Source organism: Uloborus diversus, chromosome 4 (genome assembly GCF_026930045.1).
Source record: "Uloborus diversus isolate 005 chromosome 4, Udiv.v.3.1, whole genome shotgun sequence".
NCBI classification, from domain to species: Eukaryota; Metazoa; Arthropoda; class Arachnida; order Araneae; family Uloboridae; genus Uloborus; species Uloborus diversus.
Window position 1 is genome coordinate 46872545 of NC_072734.1, and position 23128 is coordinate 46895672.

The 23128-nt window shown below is 34.5% G+C and overlaps 1 protein-coding gene across 1 annotated transcript in view; it reads left to right on the forward strand.

Annotated features, from left to right (window-relative positions):
- The first annotated feature begins 1808 nt into the window (after positions 1–1808).
- The window catches only part of LOC129220107 (uncharacterized), a 52474-nt gene continuing 31154 nt past the window's right edge, over positions 1809–23128 (forward strand). Inside the window, exons 1-7 of the mRNA XM_054854448.1 lie at positions 1809–1999; positions 4612–4741; positions 6409–6536; positions 11727–11848; positions 15370–15569; positions 21189–21287; positions 22423–22513. Of these exons, the coding sequence (XP_054710423.1) occupies positions 1809–1999; positions 4612–4741; positions 6409–6536; positions 11727–11848; positions 15370–15569; positions 21189–21287; positions 22423–22513 (961 nt within the window). The remainder of the gene's footprint in view (positions 2000–4611; positions 4742–6408; positions 6537–11726; positions 11849–15369; positions 15570–21188; positions 21288–22422; positions 22514–23128) is intronic.

A 23128-nucleotide genomic window follows, 5' to 3' on the forward strand; every position in this document is an offset into this window, starting at 1 on the left:
ATTTCGTTTCTTCGCCAAGAAATTCTTAACTCACTCGACTTATTTCACTCTTTATGCCGAACTTGTCTCAACATTTGCAGCAACTCTTTTGGACGGTTACAACCAGGAGCGTGCGACATATACCCGCACATACGCACATAGATACATACGTACATATAGACTTCACGAGAAAACTCGTTGTAACTAACTCGAGAATCGTCAAAATGGATATTTCGCGTGTCTATACGTTCTTAGACACTTATCCACGTGTGGTTGAGTCGAAAAAAAAAATTCAACATTCAATTCGAGGGTGAGCAAAAAGGAAATTAAGGTCGATTTTTGAGTGAATTTTTTTTTGCGAATACAATACTTCCTTTTTTGTAAAAGGAAGTAAAAATGTCAGTTAAGTATACATTCAGTATACTGTAGTCAGTGAAGTATGCTGAAGTATACTTAACTGAGTATCCAGAATTTACTAACTGAAGGATTAAAAGTGAAAAATATTCTTTAAATATAAATAAGTATGTTCAATAGCAAGAGGATGTCTCACAACTAAGTATAAGTGGGTTGCTTCCGAAATTTTAAAAGTATTTTTTCTGAAAGAGCATGCTAAAAAACAGATGATTTTACCACATTTTTTAAATATTTTGACACAGTTTAGTAAGTTTTAAAATTACTTTAATCGGTGCGCAGATTCAATTTAAGTTTTTACGCTTCTGCACATGAAATCCCAAGTGATGAAATGTTATTCAAATTGCGCAGAGCGCAATACTTATTCGCTTCTTTATTCACATATGCTGGCAACGATATGGCTGATAGCAAGCGTAGAGCGCAATATTTAATTCGCTTCTTAATCATCATATCCTGGGAACGCGGTACGCAGCAAGCGTAAGCATTCAGAGTACCGTGTTATTATACCAATTAGAGTACCGTGCCAAAGTACGTTATTTTTGACGTCATAAAGACCACGCCATACTTCCAAAATAGTATATTTTAAAAAAGTAAACGTCGGAAAAGCGAAAGTTTTTTTTCCTCGCTCCATTTTGTTTTTCCTTTCTTTCTTTTTTTTTTGTTTTGTTTTGTTTTGTTTATTCTATCAATTTCAGTGACTAAAAATAATACTTTTGACTGAAGGAAACAACCCCATTGAAGTTTTTGAATGAGTTTAAAATAATAGGAACGAAATAATTGACCGAGTAATTAACTTTAATGTTTTTAAAAGATGCATCGGTTGCTCTGCTTCCTTAAAGACAAGGATGCTTCTTTAACGAATAGCAGACAACGACGAGTTTAAGACAGCTGATATCAAGCCCTCATGCTTTTTTCCCTAGCTCTAAATTTTGACCGAATTGTTCTTAGAAACATATGGGGGGGGGGACAATTTTAAATGCAACGAAGCAGCTTTAGTCAATTTTAAGAAACAAATGGCAATAATGGATTATTGCAGTTTCAAAAGAACTTGCTTTAATGATTTTTGTAAATATTTACTAACGTAGTTTGTGCAGTGATTTTAAAAGTTTCCCTTTCATTTATTTTTTTTTTTTAACTCTTGGTAATAATGAACTTTTTGGGCTTGATTTCAAGAACCACCAAATTTACAGCAGTCATTCTGAATATTTATGAACTGTTTTTGGTTTAATGACACTGTTTTCTGTCTACTAAGTACCGGGCTTGATTACTAGATTCTGGGGATTTTAACGTCTCACCACTAAGATGGCGCAATTTGCACGTTTAAACTAGTTTTAGTTTTATAGGATTTAAAACTAAAATATTGCATTAGACCTAAAATTTGCGCTACTTTTTGTTTGTTTTATTTCAGCTTTACAAAGATGAGGGTCAACTCAATAGTACTGAAGAAACTTTTGAAGCTTTCCGTCGTCGTCATCTGCACAGTTGGCTTTCTCTTACAGACACTTGAATTTCTTTTTTTGTATTGGACATATCCTACAGTTGTAGATATTCAAGTAACAGTACCGTCAGAAATTGACATGCCTGGGATTACTATTTGTAACAGCAATGGGTGAGTGCAAAAAATAGAAATTGACTTGTAAAAATCATTTTCCTTGCCTTTACTGTCCAAAGATTTTTTATTAATACTGAACCCTACCAATAATATAAGCTCCCCTGTGCTCCGAATACAGGATCCGAAATTTCCCAACATTTGCGTCTTCCGGCATAAAACTGCGACAAGGCTCCTAATGGACATATGAGGCAGTGAGAAGCAAATGGATGAAAGTGGCAGAATTAAAAATTTGGAGATAACCAGTACAAATAGTTGGTGAACTTCTCCTCTGATTTGGGACAAGAGATAGTACTAGTAGCCCTGGTAGGTACGTTCAGCATAATTTAGAAAAAAAAAATCAATGAAAGACTACCTTATCTTTAAACGCATTTTATTCAAAACTTGAAAATGTCAACTTACATCCCTTTGCTTCTCACTTCCTCATATATCCTTTAGGCTTTAGGACCTTGTAGTCATCCCAAATTAAGATTTAAAAAATCATTTGAAATAAATTATTTACCTGGTTCGAAGTCGTTTAAAGCTCGTTCAACCTGACTGAACAATCAGTTCGTTGCAGGTACTTCAAAACCGCGATAAGAAAATTCTCCGGAGAAAAGAAACGGATCGTTGCAGGTACAGTTTTGGATTGCTTTGTACTCCGCACCAAGTACAAAGCAGGAGAGATCTGTATTGTTAAATGCAGGCTGTAATATGAACAGCATTGTGGAGTGAAAAAAGAAATCAAAATCCTATAAACGCTAACTAATAGTGCGGACCCCTACCCCGGCGGCAACCCTATGCCATCGGTTTTGTAATATTTTTACCTATATTGATTTTTATAACTTAAGTGGAGACTCTATGAGGGTAAATCACTCATTTTTAGGCATCTTTTAGCCACTCGCAACCCTGATTAGTTCACACGCAACGGGTAGGCAACCTTACTAAAGCGTTTTGTTTGCAACTTTTTAGAAACTCAATAATTATTAATTTTTGATCACTTTTTAACCTGTGGCAACCCTGCTTAGGGACTGGAAAAAGGTAGACAACCTTATTATTGCGTTTTATTTACAGCTCTTACTCTTCATTTATGACAACAATTTTCCGGAAACTCGGTGAGGGGTAAATTATCTCCCTCTTTGGGCACCTTTTATCCCCTGACAACCCTCATAGGGACCCGAAAAAGCTAAGCAACCTTACTTAATAAGAGTTTTTTCCCCATCTTTTACTCTTTATTTATAATGACAATTTTCGGAAACTCGATGAGGGTAAATTACTCATTTTTAGGCACCTTTCAACCCCTGGCAACCCTGATTAGTTCACGTGAAAGAAGATTGAAATTCCTACTTTCGCGTTTTTTTTTACACTTTTTACTCTATATCTGTGGCAGCAATTTTCGGAAATACGATGAGGGTAGGTCAAACCTAGTGGGATCTTGGTCTATTTCCTTTAATTAATGCAGTGAAAAATTACTCAAAGGCAATATCTTGCCAGAAAAGACAACCACGCACTCCGATTTAAAATGACTTTCCTTGTGACGTCCCACGATGAAACATTTTATTTCAGGAATCTGACATTTAAAAAAAAAAAAAAAAAAAAAGTTAATGTTGGGAAAATAAATGTATATTCTGATTCGATGTCATTTTTTTTTCTTGCTTATTCTATCAATTTCAATGACTAAAAGTAGCATTACTTCTGACTAAAGAAAACAACCCCATTCTCCATCCCTCATTTTTCTGCGAATATAATTCATTTTTTGATGGATTTTTATGATGTGCATTATGGTATAAGCTTTCAAAGTGTGCCAATTCATTGGTGTTATTTTCGTATGATATTTAATGTGAATAAAAAATCTGAAAAGATAGCTGAAATGTATGCAAAACTAACCTTTAGAAACAGAAAGTATTATTAAAGGGTACAGAAATTCAAAATGAGGAAAAGCGAAGTTTCGAAAAGTAAAGTAAACACTCCAGATGTGTCCAGTGCTTCAGTAGTGGCCACTTCAAGGTTTATATTTGAAAAAAAAAGGATTTCAATTCTCCCAATGGATTCAAATGTGCATGAAATTCCTGCACGTTTGAGTCCATTGGACTCAAACGTGCAGGATCCTATTTTTTTCAAATATAAACCTTGAAATGGCCACTACTGAAGCACTGGACACATCTGGTGTGTTTACCTCAATGTTAAAAAAAATGCAATCCTTTATTGTGAAAACTAATTTTCAGAAACCAAACTCAACTTCCTTGTATTGTGTTTCACTTTTCATTTGCATACCTCATAAATAGTTGGTCAGAAATTTGTTTATACATGTACTGTTTGACCACGGATTTTATGGAATTGGTAAACATCCAGTTAAGGCGACTCCATCTGAATGAGGGGAAAAATAAAAATTTTAGGCGCGAATTCCGCTCATTTGAATGAGACTCTGCTTGATTTAGAGGCTAACATACATCTGCAATATCTGACATCTCTGAAAACTAATAGATGCTTCCATTTCCGGGTGTAAACCGGATGTTTGCCTTTCCATACAATCCGTGGTTAGACAATATTTTTGTGTAAGAATTTTTTTTTTTCGATGAGTCGTTTTTCTTTTGTATTCTACTCTCTGAATTAAGTCTTAATTTGATTCTTAGGCTCAGACCGTCACTCATATGTACCCTTAAAGGCGTTTGCACTCAACCGAACATGCTCAGATTTTTAGACCTTTGCCGATTTTTTCCAGACGCTTGTGAAAACGGAACATTTCCATCAAAAGATTTCACCGTAAGTATATAAATTTAACTTTCAATTTAAAGATTAGATTTTGCTGTAAATTAATCGAAGCTTAGCAATCATCAGCAAGACATTGTTCGTATGCTCGATTTTATCTCATTCTTTTGCATTTTTTGATGTTTAGTTGATGGTCCCTTCGAAAACAATCCTGCTGATTTCGATCTCTGAGCACCATACCACTGCTTCTGCACACATTAACTTTCATTTTTAAAACTAAATTAGGCGCAGTGGCATAGCCAAGGGGCCTGAACCCTTCCCAAAATGCGTAAAAAAATTCAGAAATGATAATGTCCATTTTTTCAAGCAAAATGTTCCTGCTTGAATAATACGAGAAAACTCGATTTTAATTACGTATAGTTATAATAGTTTCCAACTGTATAACAATTGTAAGACTTATGGAGAAACTCCGACTCTTTGACTCCTACTCCGACTCCACAGCCCTGGTTGTAGTATTTGGGAACAAAGCAATCAAAAGTAGTATTACGTAAAATCTTGGTTTTCTTCAATGCCTTTTTTTTTTAGAAATGTCACTGTGGTTACGGGTGAATTTCACGTTGATTATAATTTTCATGGAAATATTAGATCCTCTTTAGCTAAATTAGGCAACGATTTAATGTTTGAGAAGCACTATTGTAATTTAAATACTTTGCACACACACAGTAGAACTCAGTTACCCGAAATCCTACTATCCGAACTGCTGATTATCCGAATAGCTTTCATTGTTAAAGGGGGGAAAATGTGTGACAATAACGTACTGCGATTCTCAAAATAATGATTTCGGTCTGCACGGGCTATTATCCTTTCCTCCGCAAAGCTAGTGTAGGTGAAATGATAATAATATTGGGATAATGAGTCAACGTTTCATCGGGCAACTCTGTTATTGACTTCTAATAGGCAGCACTTGAAAATACGCCTAAAATGTAAAAGTGTTATATTTTATTTAATTAATTTAAATAATCTCACATTTTAAACTTAAATACAACAATTTGAACTATATATATATATATATATGTATATATATATATATATATATATATATATATATATATATATATATATATAGAGAGAGAGAGAGAGAGAGAGAGAGAGAGAGAGGGGGGGGGAGAAAATCCATTTATTTGAATTTTTGATAGTCGGAAAGATCCCAATTGACTAGGATAGTTGGAGTTCTAGCACGTTGTCTAGTTAAAGCTTGACCACGGAGAGATGCAGATGACTTTAAGGAACAACGAGAACTTGACTCTTACTACTTGGCGCTTTCTGGCTGGTTCTACCTATTTCATTCGATACAAATGCTACTTCTCCTTCAAAATCATCGCCATCTCTTCATTGTCAAGCTTTATCGGGTTTTAATACGGTAAAATTTTCTAGTTGTGGACAACATTTGGAGTTATTTACTTGAACTTTATATTTCAAGTGCCAAGCTTAGACAAGAGATTTTTTTTTTTTTTTTACAATATGTGAAGTTAGCTGTTTTACAGTCCAATCTATGCCATCGACTTGTTTAAATATTATCATTTCCGTATCAACATCAAAGTTATCAATTTCAGTAAGGAATACAATTAGATTTCATTTAGTAATTCTTAAACTGTTAGTAATTTTTAAATGTTTTTTCAAGTAATTACTGCCTTTTTAGTTTTAATACCCTTTTTCGATAGGGAATAGGTTATCAAATGTTTCTCAGAACGTACGCCGTCAACGCGAGCTTTATGCATCAACTCAGGTTACCGTTATCCAGGTATCTGAAATGCAATATTACATCTGGAAGCAAAGAAACACCATGCAAGTAAGTATTTAATTATTCTACGCGCCCCCTCCCCTCCCCCTCTGACGGCAAAATCTAAGTCACATCGCTAAGTGAAAAGTGTTTAATTATTCTTGTGTGGATAATTCAAAGTAGAAGTGCGACATCGATGAGAAAAATATCGATAGTCAGAGATGCGATCCGTAACTTTAGAATGTTAGGAGTTTTGTATTTAAAAAAAAAGAAGACAAAGCATTCCATAATAAAATTTTTAAATTTTCGATTGTTCCCCTTCCCCAAGTTAAATACACTCAAAGCTGTTTCTGAGCGGTCTTTTTTTTTTTTTTTTTTTTTTTTTTTGTTCGATATATGAAAATTTCAATCAGATTGGGACTCAATTGACGAAGTTGTTTCTAAAAGGATTGCGAGGGATTACCTTCAAGTGACGACAGGTGCACCCCGATGGGAAGTCATTGTGACCTCCCAAAGATTTCCTTTTTCGCGAAATGTTGTCTGACTATTCGGCAGAATGAGGTTGTTTCCTTCGGTCAAAACTCAAAATTACTACTTTTAGTCACTAAAATTGATAGAATAAGCAAAAAAAAAAAAAAAACATGGAGCCGGGGAAAACTTTTGTTTTCCCAACATTAATTTTTTTATTTAATTTTTTTACATGTCCGATTTTGGAAAGAAGGCGTTGTCTTTATGACGTCACAATTGATGTATTTTGGCGCTCTAACTCCATTGCTACGCTAAATGTTTACGCTTTGCCATCAACCGCCGTTCCATGTTATGATAATTTGCGCTGTGCGCTAATGGCATTAGTGAATGGCATTTCATCACTTCTGATGTCATGCGCAGAAGCACAAGAAAATGAATTTCAATCTTCGCACCGATTGAAATAATTGTTAAAATATATTAAACTTTAACAAATTATTTAAAAAATTGTTAAATCCTATGTTTTGAATCATGCTCTTTCAGACAAAAATAATTTTAAAATTTCGAAAACAACCTTATTATTTGGTGGTTTATTTTGCTTTCGTTTAAAAAAGCAATTCCTAGTTTTTTCGTAAGTTTTTGGGTTATTTTCTACGTGAGACTTTTTATTATGCGATCCCCATCCACCGCATTTTTTTTTTAACTGTGTTGCAAAAACTATCTTTTATAGCTGCTCGTGATTTTTTATGCGGTTTCTCTCCACCGCACAAAAATAGGTTTGGGTGTAATTCCAATTTTTATTCAAAAATCAAAGGGCGAAAACACGCTTGACTAAATTTTCAAGGTGTATTCAGAGTTTGAAAGCGTGAGATACGCTTGTAGAGAAGGTTCTCCTCAATCTTAAGTGATGGGAATTAGTAATCTAGAAATCTTGTATTTAAATGAAGTTTTGCTGTTGAGTTCATCATTTAAGTGTTTTTTCAGAAAAGACGTGATGTGAGAAAAAAAAAAAGAAAAAAAACACGTTTTTTTTTAAAAAGTAAAATCTGCTTGAGTTAAGCCTTGAATGAAGGCAGACGATTTGCAACCATGACGGCGAAAATTATTCTCTTTAAACAAATATCAAACACAGCAAGCTAGATTTATAATCGTCGTCATGGCAGTCTGAAAAATCATAGGAACATCAAAAACAGTAAGATAAGGTAAATAAGCAATTAGCCATTGCTCAATAAAACTAGAAAATCACAAAAAAAAAAAAAAAAAAAAATCAAACATACAAAATATGGCCTACAAAAATACATTACTGGAGAAACTTGGCAATTATTTGTACAGTGTGTACATCTACGAGTAAATGACTGTCCAGATTAAGCGAAGACCGGTCGTTTAATAGGGTCTGTATTATAATTAGGGTTTAAAGAGAATGAATGTGATCTTACAATGGATTCCATCCCATGTTGGAATCTTTGGAAATGGATGTGTCGATAAATTAGCAAAAAAAGGAACAAAAATTTTACTATCAAATAACCGCGAAGTACCATTCACATCAATGAAAAGAATAATTAAAAATATCACAAAGAAAAATTACAACGCCAAATTTCATGAAGAAATTAAAGAAAAGAAATAGAGGGAGAATATTTTCAAAATTCCAGATTCTGCCAGATCTGTTGCAGTTGCAACATTTCGTTTGGAAATTGACCATGATTGCCTTGCATCGCATTGACATATATAATAGTCCCAACTGCACTTCATGCAATAAAGATATACAGATGGACAGAGAACAGCTAGTCAATATTGCTCTTCTTTCTACGAAGAAAATATTTGTGATCGATATTGGAGTGTCAGGGAGAGGATGATGCTGACATTTAGTGACTGAATTATTTTGTATTTCATACATTTATACGTAATTTTTCTATTTTGAATCGTTATACATTTCCTTATTGTTTTGTTAATGGTAATTTTACTGTTTTATACATTTTAAAATTTGTTATCAAAGTTTCTTTAATTCAATTTTTAGCTCCAATCTCTTGTATCTGCGATACATAAAAGCCCATGATGTAAAATGAAGTGCTTTTGCAAGAAAAAATAATAATTAGGATTTAATGTATGCATATTATACAGAGTGTGCCGCTAACACGGCCTTAGTGACAATATAAAACGCACGTGCATAAAAATCTCATCACTATTTTCCCTTCTCCCCTGCTCTATTAATTCAGATGGAATCATCCTAAGTTACACGTCTATAATACAGGGTGTTCCGTTTTAACCTCTATTTTCGCATCCGTTTGTCCTATATATATACTTTCAATTGCAAAAATGTTCAAAGTCAGGTGCAGAGTTAAGACATTGAAAATTGGAAGCAAAAATAAAAATCAGTCAAAAAATGCAAAATTTAACTTTTTATGCGGGTCCCAAGTCTCCTAACTTATGTTTAGGGAAATAATTTCCATTGAAAAATAATTCCAACAAAAAAAGTTTGACATTAGTACGATCAATATTCAAGGGCGCCCATATGCAAAATTGTAAGGGGTGGCTCAGATATTTTCCCCTTGGAAACCCTATTTCAGGACAGATTAGAATCATTAAAATTTGACATTTTTAATAACTTATTCATTGATGGCTGGCAAAGAAATGTTTTTACATTTATGCAAAGAAAAAAAAAGTACTAAAAGCAAGGAAGCTCTAATTTCTAAGGGGGGGGGGAAGACTCGAGCCCCCACTTGCCCCACTATATAGGCGCCCATGCCAATATTTACCGAGATATCAAACTCAGCGTTTTGTGACTTACATCTCTTCACTCGCCATCAATGACACCTTTTGGGGGAAAATATATCAATTACCAAGGGTTTAAAATAATATGTGTGCATAGAGGGTTTTGCAAATTGTTTCAGGTTCTGTAGTGTGTTTCTGCGTATCATGGCATAACATTCGCATTTAATTTTGAATATCAATGAAAAATATAAATTTTTAAATTTTACTTCGACAGCCTGTCATTCTTCTGAAAGGGCGATAAGTTCCAATCTCATCTTCAGTATGGTCCCTTAAAACTTTGAACTCGAATATCTCTTTGAGTTTTGGTGGCACAAAAGTCAAATTTGTTGTGTTAGTAATATCTTTCGATGGAGATTATTTCCCTAAACATAAGTTAGAGGACTTGAGGCCCGTATAAAAAGTTGAATGTTGTATTTTTTGACTCATTTTTATTTTTTGCTTCAAACTTTCAATGTCTTAATTCCGCATCTGACTTTGAACATTTTTGCAATTGGAAGTATGCATCTAAAACTAACGGTTGTGAAACTAGAGGTTTTGCAGGTTAAAAAGGAATACCCTAGTAGTTCAAGACGATTCCAGCTGAATGAATCCAGCAGGGGAGACGGGAAAATAGCGATGGGATTTTGATCAGGGCTGGATTTGAAAGTGTGGAGGTCCCGGGGCAACGAAGGAGTGGAGGCCCCTAATCAAGGTTCGAAAATATCATCATATTTTCGAAAATATCCGATACTTTGATGTATATTCGAATATTTTGATATATATGTATCTATCCGATATTTTCGATCTGCACTTTAATAGTAAATACATCCTGAAGTTACTGCTATTTATTTTTTTACATTATTATTATTATAAAAATTTACATAGGAGAAAAAACGTAAAATTTGCTGCCCCGTGAAAGTTAGGATATTTTATAAAAAGTTGTGAGATTTTTGTCGAATAACAAAAAGATAGATTTTGCTTCAAAAACTTAGTGTGGTTATTCTGACTCCTCACCTCCGTAAACTTGAATTTCAGGGATGTAAATTAATGTAAAAAAAGTGAACATGTTTTCATATGCTTAACATGTGCAGATTGTAGCAACAAAGAAAAAGAATTCTCTGAAAAATGTATGTATTAGGCCTATATTAATGGAAAATTCCTCATCTCCGTGAATCTCACCTTCGTGACAGACCTTATCAATGTCCTTATTTCTGCGGTGAAAATAAATGATAAAGCAGAAATACATCAATAGTAGGCGTTTTACCAAAATTATAAATTGCCATCGCATCCTCAAATTTACTAAATACTATTTTTTTAACATACATTTGAAACTACTAATTAAGCCGTACTTTAATTAAGAAAGCTTAAAATTATATTCCTACCAATCATTAAAATAGCTGATTGTTTGCACAATAAACAAAATTACTACTTTGATATTAAATTGGCCTCGAATTTTAAATCTTAAAATTTTTCTTTTTCTCTTTTTTTTCTATGAACAAGGCATTTTTTTATGAGTAAAATAATTTGGAACTTAGCTGGGCCATTGTTTATGGTTACTTCTAGTAGGTATAACACTTTCATGTAAGAACAGAAAAAAAAGAAAACAAAAGGTTTCGAAATTGAAAAATATTTGCGTTCTAAAAGTTACGTTTTTTGGAGAATGACCCAAAAGCAAAATGGCAATCAAAATTGTGTTTCAAAAACAAATCTATTAATTTTTGTAGTGAGAATACACATCGAATATAGTTTAGATTAAAAAAAATATTGCCGTTAACTAAGTGTCATTTTTGCAAAGCGCGCCTCTAACGAACAAACTACCATTTCTTCAAAGTAAACTAATAGATGCGTCCATTTCCGCGTACAAACCGGATGTTTGCCTTTCCATCACATCGGTGATCAGACTATACTCTGTACAAGGTACTATTATGTTAAATTATTTATTTCTCACAATACCTTTTATTGTGAAAAATAAATGTGTCTTCATGAAGAAAAACAAAATTATGCATCTTATGAAGTAGAAGTTAATTTATTTTCTTCATTTTCTAGCTTAGATGACGTAGTGATTGGCTCATATTACAGCGAATATTTCATGCCTAACCTTTGCTACACAATCAATTCCTTGTGGTCTAACCCGAACAAAAAAATTAGTAAGATTCAGAAGTCTGACAGTAAGTTGAAATTTTCTCTTTTTTTAATTTTTTAAACGCATTTCTTGAATACGGTTCATTTATTACTTGCACCACCTACAAGTAGGCAATCACTGAGTTTTTGTTACCAAGCAATGTAATGTTGGAGAAAATTATTCGTCGGGAACTCAATAAAGCATATTTTGCAGTAAGCAAAACTTAAGTTGATATTTGTGCTTGAAAAGTAAAATGAGCAACAACATCGTTTAGTTGCACAAATTCGCATATTACTGCTACATATGTGTTTCGGGATTAAAAGGAACCCTTTTTTCAATGCAAAATAAGAGAGTTTATTGATGAAATGACATCCTTTTCATCCATAAGCTCACTTATTTTACATTGAAAAAGGGATTCCATGTAATCCTTAAACACGTGTCTGCAATAATCTGCTAGTTTGTGCTATTGTACGTCGGTGGTTTAAATAAAAACCATTTCAAAAGTGAATTTATCTCAGGGTGCGAAGAAAATACAAGCTAATTCCACGGGCATGTAACACAAAATGTAACTTAGGCAAAAAACTGCATGTTTTAAAGAAAATAACCCATGATTCGTCCCATTATAGAGGCTTAATGGCCATACCAACAGCACGAGAAACAGCTGGTAAAGAAGTTAGAAAAAAAATATTTGGGGGATTTCACAAAAAAAAAAAGGTTTGAAACCAATTTACATTACAAAGTTGAACAAAAAACTTTGTGCATGAAAACTTAAATAAGAAAAAACAACGTTCAATTGCGCAAAATTGCAGATTAATTCAAACACGTGTTTCGGAGTTACAAGGAACCCCTTCTTTTGTCGGATATCTTTTCATCTATAAGCTCACTTATTTTGCATTGAAAATGGGGTTCCTGGTAACCTCAAAACACTTGTATGTAGTAATCTACAATTTTGTGCAATTAAACGTTATTTATTTTTTCAATTTACATTACATTTGCATTATTTTTCATATGTTGGGGGGGGGGGTCGGTGTCCCCCTTCCCTCCCCTACAGCACTGCTGTTACAGTATGGAGTACTGCAGTTCCCGTTTTGAAAGAGAAAGCTTTGTTTTCAGGTATCCTGTCCCGTTTGTCCCCTCAAACAAACTGAAGTGTCCCTTTTTCCCAAGAAAACAGCAGAACAGACCATTGTGGGGCTGTTTAAGTATTTTCGTACAAATAAAATTAAATTATACAAAGTTGTTTCATATATTTCCCAGATCAAATTCACCTATGGAAAGGGTTTACAACCCATACGATTATCTGATCTTGGTAGTGATGTCTTAAACAATATGCTAGAAAATTCTCAGTGATAGAGTTGACATCATACATCAATTTGTTGTGAATAAAATGCTCGTTCAACACTATTTATCGGATGCAACACTTCCGTTTGCTACGGCAATGCTCCGTCAGTGAGATTTTTGTGACTGTTGACTAATTCGTGGACAAGTGAAAAAAACACATTTACTGATCGCAGTTCTTAAAGCAACGTCGATTTCAGAAGCAAGCTGTTTGAAGATATGCCAAGAATTTCCCTCTTATTTAAAATCAGCACGAAATGTATTCAAATAAATTTAACTCATTCATTATGTATTTCATCAATTTTTCTCTTTTAAGTCTCCATTTCTGTTTTTGTTCATTATACACTCATTTAAGAAAAAAACTTTTTTTCCAATACGCATTTTGCAGATAAGAAATAAATAAATACCTTTGTGCAGAGAATTAAATAGTAATTAACAACGTTTTAACCCAGTAATCTGCTAATTTTGCGCGTTAAAACTTAGTTGATTACTATTTACATTTGCAGATGCCTAAAAATGGTAAACGTCCCATTTTGTGGAAGAAATGAATGATCACCCTAGTCTCATTTTCCACTCATGTATTGGCTTCAACATGTCATCTTTAATCTGGTAAATTTGCAAAATACCCGAGTCTTTCGGACATTTTCATCAAGTAGCCCAGAGAATGACATATAGCTACCCTTCGGCATACTTTTCACGACCCATTGAAGTAGTGGAGTCTTAAACTACTGGACAACTGGATAAAGAATTTTCCGCTGTAGAGTTGGCATCATACATCCATATCGTCACCCCAGAGCAACAGGATATCTTACTGTTATTCCTAGGTTTTGATATCTTACTGTTGCTCTGAGGCGACGGTATCCTGAAAACACTCATTCAACTCCTTTTTTCGGGCGTAACATTTTCAAATGTTGTGTAAATACTCCTTTACTGAGACTTTTGTTTCATTAGATGTAAAGGCACAATGTGCGTTATTAAAAAGAAAAAAATCTTGTGCGTAAGATCTGAGTTCTGTTATGAATATTTTATTGGATTATAACGAATAAAAAGTTCTACACAGATCTCTATGACGAGAAAGGTAATCATATGTGTGTCAGTCAGGGCTCCGTCGTTAAAGCAAAAATGAGCGGCTCCGACTCCTTCACTTCAAAATCAGTCTGACTCCAATTCCGCGAACATGGCAGAGTGGCGGACTTTGTGGAAAAGTGACCGACTACGACTCTTACAGTTTTAAGCCGACTCCGACTCCTTTATTTCAAAATCATTCCGACTCCGACTCTGCAACCTTGGAGTCAGTGCCGGATCTTGGGGGGCAGCAAGCCTCCTTGAGAGCCCCCAAGAGCTTGGGGAAAGCCTCTTGACCCAAGAGGTAACTTCTGAGGGGCAGCAAATTCGCTCTCTTTTCGTGTTTTTTCATTGGAATTTGATATAAAAACTTGAAGGAAGAACAACAGCGGTATTTTCAAGTTTTTGCCCCGGTTCTGAAAAATCGTAGATCCGGCACTGATTTGTGCGTACGATGCTAACAAACTAGAATTCAGTCTGCCTGTGCGTCACATATATCTATATATATATAAATGTTTGTCTGTATGTCATTGATGAACTTAAAAACTACCCGGCAGATTTGGCTGAAACTTTCACCGTTTGTTATTTTTGGTACTGGGAATGTTTATCGACCAGTTCGAAAAAAATCCGATCGATAGTTCCTGTTTTATTCTAATTTAAGTCACAATCCATTGGATAAATACGAATAAAATTATCGGCTGCAGAAATTAATTCGCGTGAAAGATCTCATTGATAAGAAGTTAGCTGTTGCCATTCTTCTTGAGTTTGAACAAATAAATTATTTCTTTATTGTTTTATGGCTTTTCATGCAACGGGGAGATTTAAAACTTTTTCTATTTGATATTTTTAGCGATTGATTGATCTTGCAAACTGCGTGAGTACAAAATTTGAGTATAGTCACGGCTTCACTTGATACCTGGACCGATTATTATGAAAATTGCTATATATATGTATTTTTCCACGGAGAAGGTGCATAATATGCTCATTGAAGCCACTCGCCACCAGGTGGCACTGCAGAGTAGCAACTTTTGCCCCGTTCAACCGATTGTCATGAAAATCAGTATAATGATGTATTTTTTTGTTGGCGTAGCAACGCGCGTCGGGTACAGCTAGTGTCTTATAAATTTTGATTTTTAAAGCCTTCGCCTTATTTTCTTTTGTCAGGAATCAAGATGGAGATCTACACGGACTTAATCGACCGTTTGCCAGATCCACCCCTTGATTTGGTTCAGAAACCTAAGTACAATTACCCAAGCAATCCTATGGTACAGATTGGCGTTCATTCCCCATACACAACAGCCAGTCCCTACTTGTACGGACAATCATTTAGTGGAGGAAAAAAATACGAAATCAAACTTAAGCAGGTAAGATTTTTTTTTTTTTTTTTATAAATTTAACGACTAGATTCAATAAAGCAGACGAAAGGATGAAAAACTGAAAATATATTTATCTAATTCAGAGTCATTATTTGTTTTATTTATATTCAAATATTTGTTTCGAAGAATAAAATAAAGATGCTGAATTGTATCTAAGAATTTAAAAAATGCGAATTCGTTTCATTAAAAATAATATCTCGCAGATACATTTAGTTCAATATCCATTACAGCTATCATTTTTGTAGAACCCCGACATGCATTACTGTAAAAGGACTTATTTTCGCAAGCCGTAAATTTCGTGAAAACGAAAATATAGGTGATTTCGCGTGCTGAAAATTTTGCGAATTTAGAATGAACAATGAAATTTAATGATCTTTATCTTTTCTTTACTAATAATAAAGTTGAATGTCCCTCTGTCTGTCCGGATCTCTGTCTGGCAGGATCTCTGTGACGCGCATAGCGTCTAGACCGTTCGGCCGATTTTCATAAAATTTGGCACAAAGTTAGTTTGTACAATGGGGGTGTGCACCTCGAAGCGATTTTTCGAAAATTCGATGTGGTTCTTTTTCCAATCCAATTTTAAGAACAAAAATATCATAAGATGGACGAGTAAATTACGAAATTATCATAACGTGGAATCGTAACATGGGTACAAGCCAATTGGCGAGAAAATTCACCATATATTATTTGTAAATATACAGGCGAACCAAAAGACCACTTAATTTTCTATTACGGGCAAAGCCGTGCGGGTACCACTAGTTGTATACATAAAGCAGTAATACTTACGAGGCTTAAATTTGCGCGATTACGACGGGTTTGTGAAAATTAAAGCCTTACGAAAATAAGTTATTTTACAACGTATGCAGCGTGTACGTGAAAGGTCTTTATCATTCTAAAAATTGAAAACAAGTATTCTTTCAGGTGAACTGAAATGCAGTTTTCTGTGAAAGGGCAAACACATCTCAGTTTTTTTTTACACTACCTTTGATGTAGCTACATGAGCTTTGTTAGTACTACGAAGACTTTCGAGCATCTATTATAATTCTCTCCAAGGGTTTTGCGGTGCAACAGTGAGGATTTTTGATTTTATGTCTTCCTTTAAAAACCGATATTTCTGAAATAGGTGTTAGCTAAACCGTGCCTTTAGCATGATCCACAAAAAGAAGCCAGTGGAGTTATGTCGGGCGATTGCGAAGACGAATACAGAACATTTCAAAATACGAAATATAAGTGCTTTGCCGTGATCAATGAAAAATGTCATCGTTAAAACTTAACAAAATTGCAAGGACAACGAGCCCTTTTCTCTGAAAAACCCTAGTAATCAATAACATCCTCCTTTTTTTAACACGCTTTTATTAGCTTCACCTGTATGTATGTATGTATGTATGTATGTATCTTGTAACGGAATCTTGCAGCTCAAATTTCGCTCACTTCCTGCGATCAGATTCTTTTGAAATTTGGCACGCGACCTCGGACCCGATGACAATGCAATATTCTATGATCAAATTAATTTTCGAAATGGAATTCGAAATGTTTGGCTCGTCCGCATTGCCAGTCATATTCTGTATATAAAACTTTGTCAAACTTAATGAAAGTAAAAAATATTGCAGTACTAAGACTTTCACGAAAAGAAGTAATTGCAATTTTGCCTGATAAATTCTCCAACATAAGACTAAAAAACAGAAAAATAAAATAATAGTTTTAAAAACTAAAAAACCACACTTTAGTAGCAAAATAAACTAAAAAGTGAAAAATAATCTTTGGATGATAGTAGTTGACCAATCACTTGATTTTAATGTAATACAAAAAAGCATGGCGGGCTTCTTATCAGTTGTCTTGAATTTCTTCCGTTTGTTGTCCAAGCAAAAATGTAAATAGACAGCACCCCACGCTTTTCTGTATTACATTAAAATTAAGTGATTGGTCAACTACTATCATCCAAAGATTATTTTTCACTTTTCAGCTCATTTTGCTACTAAAGCGTGTTTTTTTTAGTTTTTTAAACTATTATTTTATTTCACTTACTTTTATTAGTCTTGTTTCGATATTGAATACCATTTTTTAGGGCTAGACCGATGCTGATTGTTGGCCGATTGATCAAAACTGGCCGATGGCAAAAAAAAAAAAAAAAAAAAAAATCAAACGGAAATAAATTGCTAAGGTTGTCAGGGATTTGAAGGATCATTTATTCATTTTACTTTACTTCCTTTCTCCGAATAGGGAATGGCAATCACATAAAAAAAAAAATCAAATTTCGACCTAAATTTCTATTTTACGATCACTCAAAGATAAAACATACTATTTTCACTTAAATGCATCTTTTCGGCTTAGCAATCTAAACTGGAGGTTTCTTTCGTGGTCCAATTTTGGGAATTGCGAAAAATCCCGATGCCCTGGTTGCAATGATACACGAGTGTGTTTTTCTTGTTTCGCGTTTCTTTCTTTGTTTTTGATACGCCACTAGTCATATTAGACGAGTTAGTTGAGGGAAGAAAGTTACTTTTTTTTTAAAATTTAGTTATACCTTTATTTGTCCCGTGTGTTACAAGGTCAAAAAATATCAGGATAAGTCAGTCGGGAAAGATTTCTTTTTCTAAATACTTTAATCAAGGTTTCCCCCCTCCCTCCCTGCTCCTAAGCAATAGCGCAGCACAAAACCAAAAACCACGGAAATCCCAACTGGAACGGAAGTTCCCTAAAAAAGAGAACCGAAGGGGAACTCGCAAAAGGAACAAAATTACATTGCTTATGGCTTAGAGCAGTGGTTCTCTAACTTTACGGCTTTGAGCCACCTATGAACATTGATGTGGCTCTTACACATCCCCTTCTCCCCCCCTATCACCTCAAGTATATTTGGTCATTACAAGTATAGTGTAATCGGAAAACCAGGATTTGAAACTGAAGCAGGCAGTATAGTAAGTTAGTACGCAAAATGTATATACAGTATTACTACTACACAGATAACTTTATTTTGAGTGTGTTATATTTGGAAGTCATGAAATCAAAGAAGCAAAGAACTAATGCACATTAATTTGAGGAAATCTATGATCTAAGTGAAATTGGTATAAGACCGCCTACATTGGTGGGAGGACTGCCATTGTTTCTGAACGTTAGTTTGTAACTAACGCAGTGCATCAGATTACTTCAATACCTTCTTCGATGCTTTGACTTTGTATGTGGTGCTAATGCTGAAAATTCAAATTCACTCATATGTGGATGAAAACTACGCCAACAACCTGAAAAAGGCGATAATGTCGAAAATATTCACATCTGACCACAAAATTGAGAAAATTATAGTTAGTTTTACTTCTTCTTTTTATTTTTTCTAAACGTGCACGCCTCCCAGGATACTCTTTTTCACCCACTAGGGAGGTGTGCACCTCCTCCGCAATAGTTTGAGAACCCCCTGCCTTAGAGTGAGCAGAAAAACCCTTTTAAAACTTGCACCGCAATTTGTCTTGACGTGCAGTGGCGGATTTAAAATATCATAAATGTTACAATTGCGCGAAAGGACCCATGACCATAGGGGCCCCGTAGGAGTCACAAAAATGCTTAGGATAAATGTTTTACAAGTTCCGTGATAGAGAAAGAGGGTCCCAAAATGTATTCCGACTGGCATCAAACTTGTAACTCGGGCGAAGAGATACAGAAAAGACTGCATTACTGTGATTCATATTACAAATATCGAAAAATTAAAAATTACCGTCTGTTGAACGGGAATCTAACAAAATGTCGCAAAAACCGGTTTCGCAATTTCACATTTTCGTAGGCGTAGCATGGCCAAACATTTGGGGAGGGGGGGAGGCACCAGGTCCTCGCCAAGAAGGGTTTTGCTACCCCTTCCCCCAGTTTTTCAGAAGTAAAGTCACCAATTTCAATTTAATGTTGGAAAAAAAATCAGAAAGGAAGCCTTTAAGAACATTAATCTTAAGAACATTGAATAGAAATAAATGAACAAATAGAATAAAGGTGTCAAAAAGGTTTTTTTCTGCGAAATTTTGAAAGAAAATGCAATCTTTGAACATTGTACCACGGGACGTTGTACTTCCATCGCACATCTAACTGAGGGACGCTGAAACGAACGTTTCATACATTTTTAAACGAAAAGAAAATATTCAGTGTATAGTATAAACCTATGACAAGAATCTGCCAAATAAAAAATGAATAGGTAAATAAAAATTACTTCATAGGAGCTGCCTGCATTTTTAAATTTTTTTTTTTTTTTAAATTATTATTATGAAAATTGTGGTTTAGTAAAGAAAAATATATGTGCCGCCAACGTTTTAAATAGAGAAAAAGTTGAAATAGAGTAAGACGAGATTTTAAAAATATCATGACTAGTCACACGACTAGTTCTAAGTGTTTAAATATGTAAGACAAAATTAAACAAAAATTTTATAGCGATGTTCAGGAGACATGACATTTAAAGCAAAAGAAAGTAAAAAACTAATACAAGTCTGAACAGAACCTTATAAGTTCAAAATGATGATTTTTTTTTTTTTTTTTTTTTTTTTTTTTTTTGACGGGGGCCGCAAACGCTTGTATTTCAAACATAAAAATATAAGACTGGAAACAGAAAATTTCATTATGGAAAAACCAAAGCACTCAAATAATTTTGGAAAAGAAAAACTACTGGTGAGTTTTTCAGAACATTTTTATCAATAATTTAATGAAATAAAAACGATAGTGGCATCGCCAAAGAATAAGGGGAGGGAGAGAGATCCTAAACTCTATATCCCTTTATTTTTCCCCATCAAACTTTAGCCTATAGAAGAGCGATTTTGAAACTTTGATTTTGAAAAAGTCTCCGAATCCCATCTCTTCTCTTATCGCCATCAAAGGTGGCCTACAGCTACTCAAGGACCTCGATTTAAAAAAACTTCTTGGAGTGCGCCCTAGCCCAAACCCTCGAAAAACAGCCTGCCCCATTATTAAAGATTGTCTAAAATTCCGTTTTTAGGACTTTGGGAAAATTCTGAAGGTCACCGAACCTTTCTTAACTCTAACATCACCAAAGACTCTAAAATTTCGCATTTACGGCTTAAATTCTGATATTTCCGGGAAAAGTCCCCGAATACCCTGATAACATATCTTATATATTATTTCTTTAGTCTGTTTTTCTGTTTAAAATAGCATTGACGTCATAACCTCAATCTGATTAACCACGCGGTATAACTGGTGAACTGTTTCGAAACTATAGATTATTAGCCGATCGTATATGAAAAAAAATCATTGACTCTCATCGCACTAATCACTAACGTAAGCAAGCGTCAGGAAATCAACCGCCCGTGTTAACTTGAAACTCTAATCGAACATGACCTATGTATGGTACCACCGGTTATTTAGTAGATTTCAATAAGAGGAGACATTTTATTATATCTTATTCAAAGTATAATATTCCAAGTAAGGACGTTAAAAACAACAGATTGAAGAGCCACCTTTTCCGTGATAGATCCTAATTAGCTTAGTCCTTTAGATGCACAAATATTTTCAACAAATGTTGAAACATTTGTATTTTAAAATCGAAGATTATTACAATGAGTTATGCTCGTATAATGCATATTCATGTGTCATTTTTTCCAGCTCGTATTACTTTTAATGTTTCAGGATGAGAAACATCTACTACCGGCTCCTTATCAAACGAACTGCACAGACTACATGCCAGAATGGCGTAAAAGAAACGGAGTCGCTCCGCTCAATCAAATCGTAAGTTCTAATTCAGTAACTGAGAAAGATTCGCCCCCTATTCTAAAAAAGTTAAATACGAAATTTATGTTTCTCTAGAAAATCGCGCTTCCTATAGCGTCATGCTATAGGTTTACGATAGCGAACCATTTTTAGAAGTGTATCAATTGTTGTTGTCAACCTTGTTACTACATACTAGCATGTTGGTCACTAAAGGCGCTACCTAGAGAAGTGGGGGATGTCATTAGTTTGAAAAAAACCAAAAATTTATTAACAGAAAAACTTGGCAGTGGATCTTTCTAATTTTTTATATCGCTATTATAATTAACATTTATATATTTATATCACAACATTTTCAATTGTTTTTTCTTTTTTTTTCCTTTTTTTTTGTAAAAAAATAAGTTTATAAAAATGAACGCTTGTGTCAGTTACTAAATATTCGTGGACCAGTGGTTATAGGTTCACCCATGGGTCATCGATTCTTCCGGTGTTAAAGAGTATTTCCAAAACTGAATTTAAGAAGTTCATGGATAAATTGATTGGCAGTTCAAAACGTCGTACTGAGTTAAATGGATCCTATTTTGAATAAATATTTGCTTGAAAAAAACTACCACGCTTATTTAATTCAAAAACTAAAACGATCGGACATTTTTAGATCACACTGTGTATTTACATAATAGCGCGTCAAGTCAAAATGATGACGTCATTATAACGGAATTCAGTACCGACAAGCTTGAGAACCAGGGGCGCCCCGATGGGAGGACATGGGAGGTCAGTCAGACCTCTCAAAAGATTTCCTCATTCCGCAAATTCAGAGGCATAATCTCAAGATTACGATTTTCGAATGCCCGAATGTCCTTTTTTGTTAGATGCATACTATGCCCGTATTTTATCATTCGGCACAATTTGGACTTCCATTCGTCAAATTAACTATTTCCGCTCTCCCAAAAAATTTAAGTTCGTTGCGCTCCTGTTGAGATCAGCATTTCAGAAAAATTTAAGTTATAAGAATTCTTAAGCAACATATAAGTTTGTGATAAACTGTGACCAACGAAATGTGTTCACCTCTCTTTCTAAATATGTTTGCATGTACGTGAGCATAAATTAGCTAATATCATTTTAAGAAGAACTAATTTATTCACCTTTTCCTTTGCAGATGGCAATCCAGGAATGCAAGCTGAATTCTAGCCTGAAAGCTTTTGGATGTGTTCCTATCACAGTTGATTTTCCACATAATAAGACAATTTGTAAGACCTGTAAAGCCAATTGCGACAGTAAGCATTGCCATTAACAGGAAAAGTTTCTAAAGCAAAACACATGGGTGTTTTTCTTAACACATTAATTGTGCGTTTTTTCAGTTCCCACGTAAAATAATTTGGTTATTTCAAATTGACTTAGCAGACCAAATTTACTAGGAGGATATCGCCCCTGCTCGCTATCGCTCACTTACCTCCGGGAACACTGCAAGCAGTTCCATTCGAATCACTTCTCGATTTGAACTTGTTGCTCCCGTTCACCACATTACCTACATCATTGATAGTCCAGTAGTTGAGAGCAAAATAATATGCTTATATAGGGTGTTTTTTTTAGAGGTATAGAACTTTAAGTCAGGAACACTGTTTGATATGTGTGCCATTTTGATAGTTGTCACTTGTTTTGTGTTTAGTTTGGTTTGCCATTTCATCATGAATAGACAACAGGACGATGCAACACGCCACACAGCGCGTGCCACAATTGATTTATTGAAAGAAACTTTCGGTGAACGAATAATTTCGCTTAATAGACCCGTGAATTGGCCTGTGAGATCATGCAATTTAACTACGCTGGACTATTTTTTTTTTTTTTCTTTTTGTGGGGCTGTG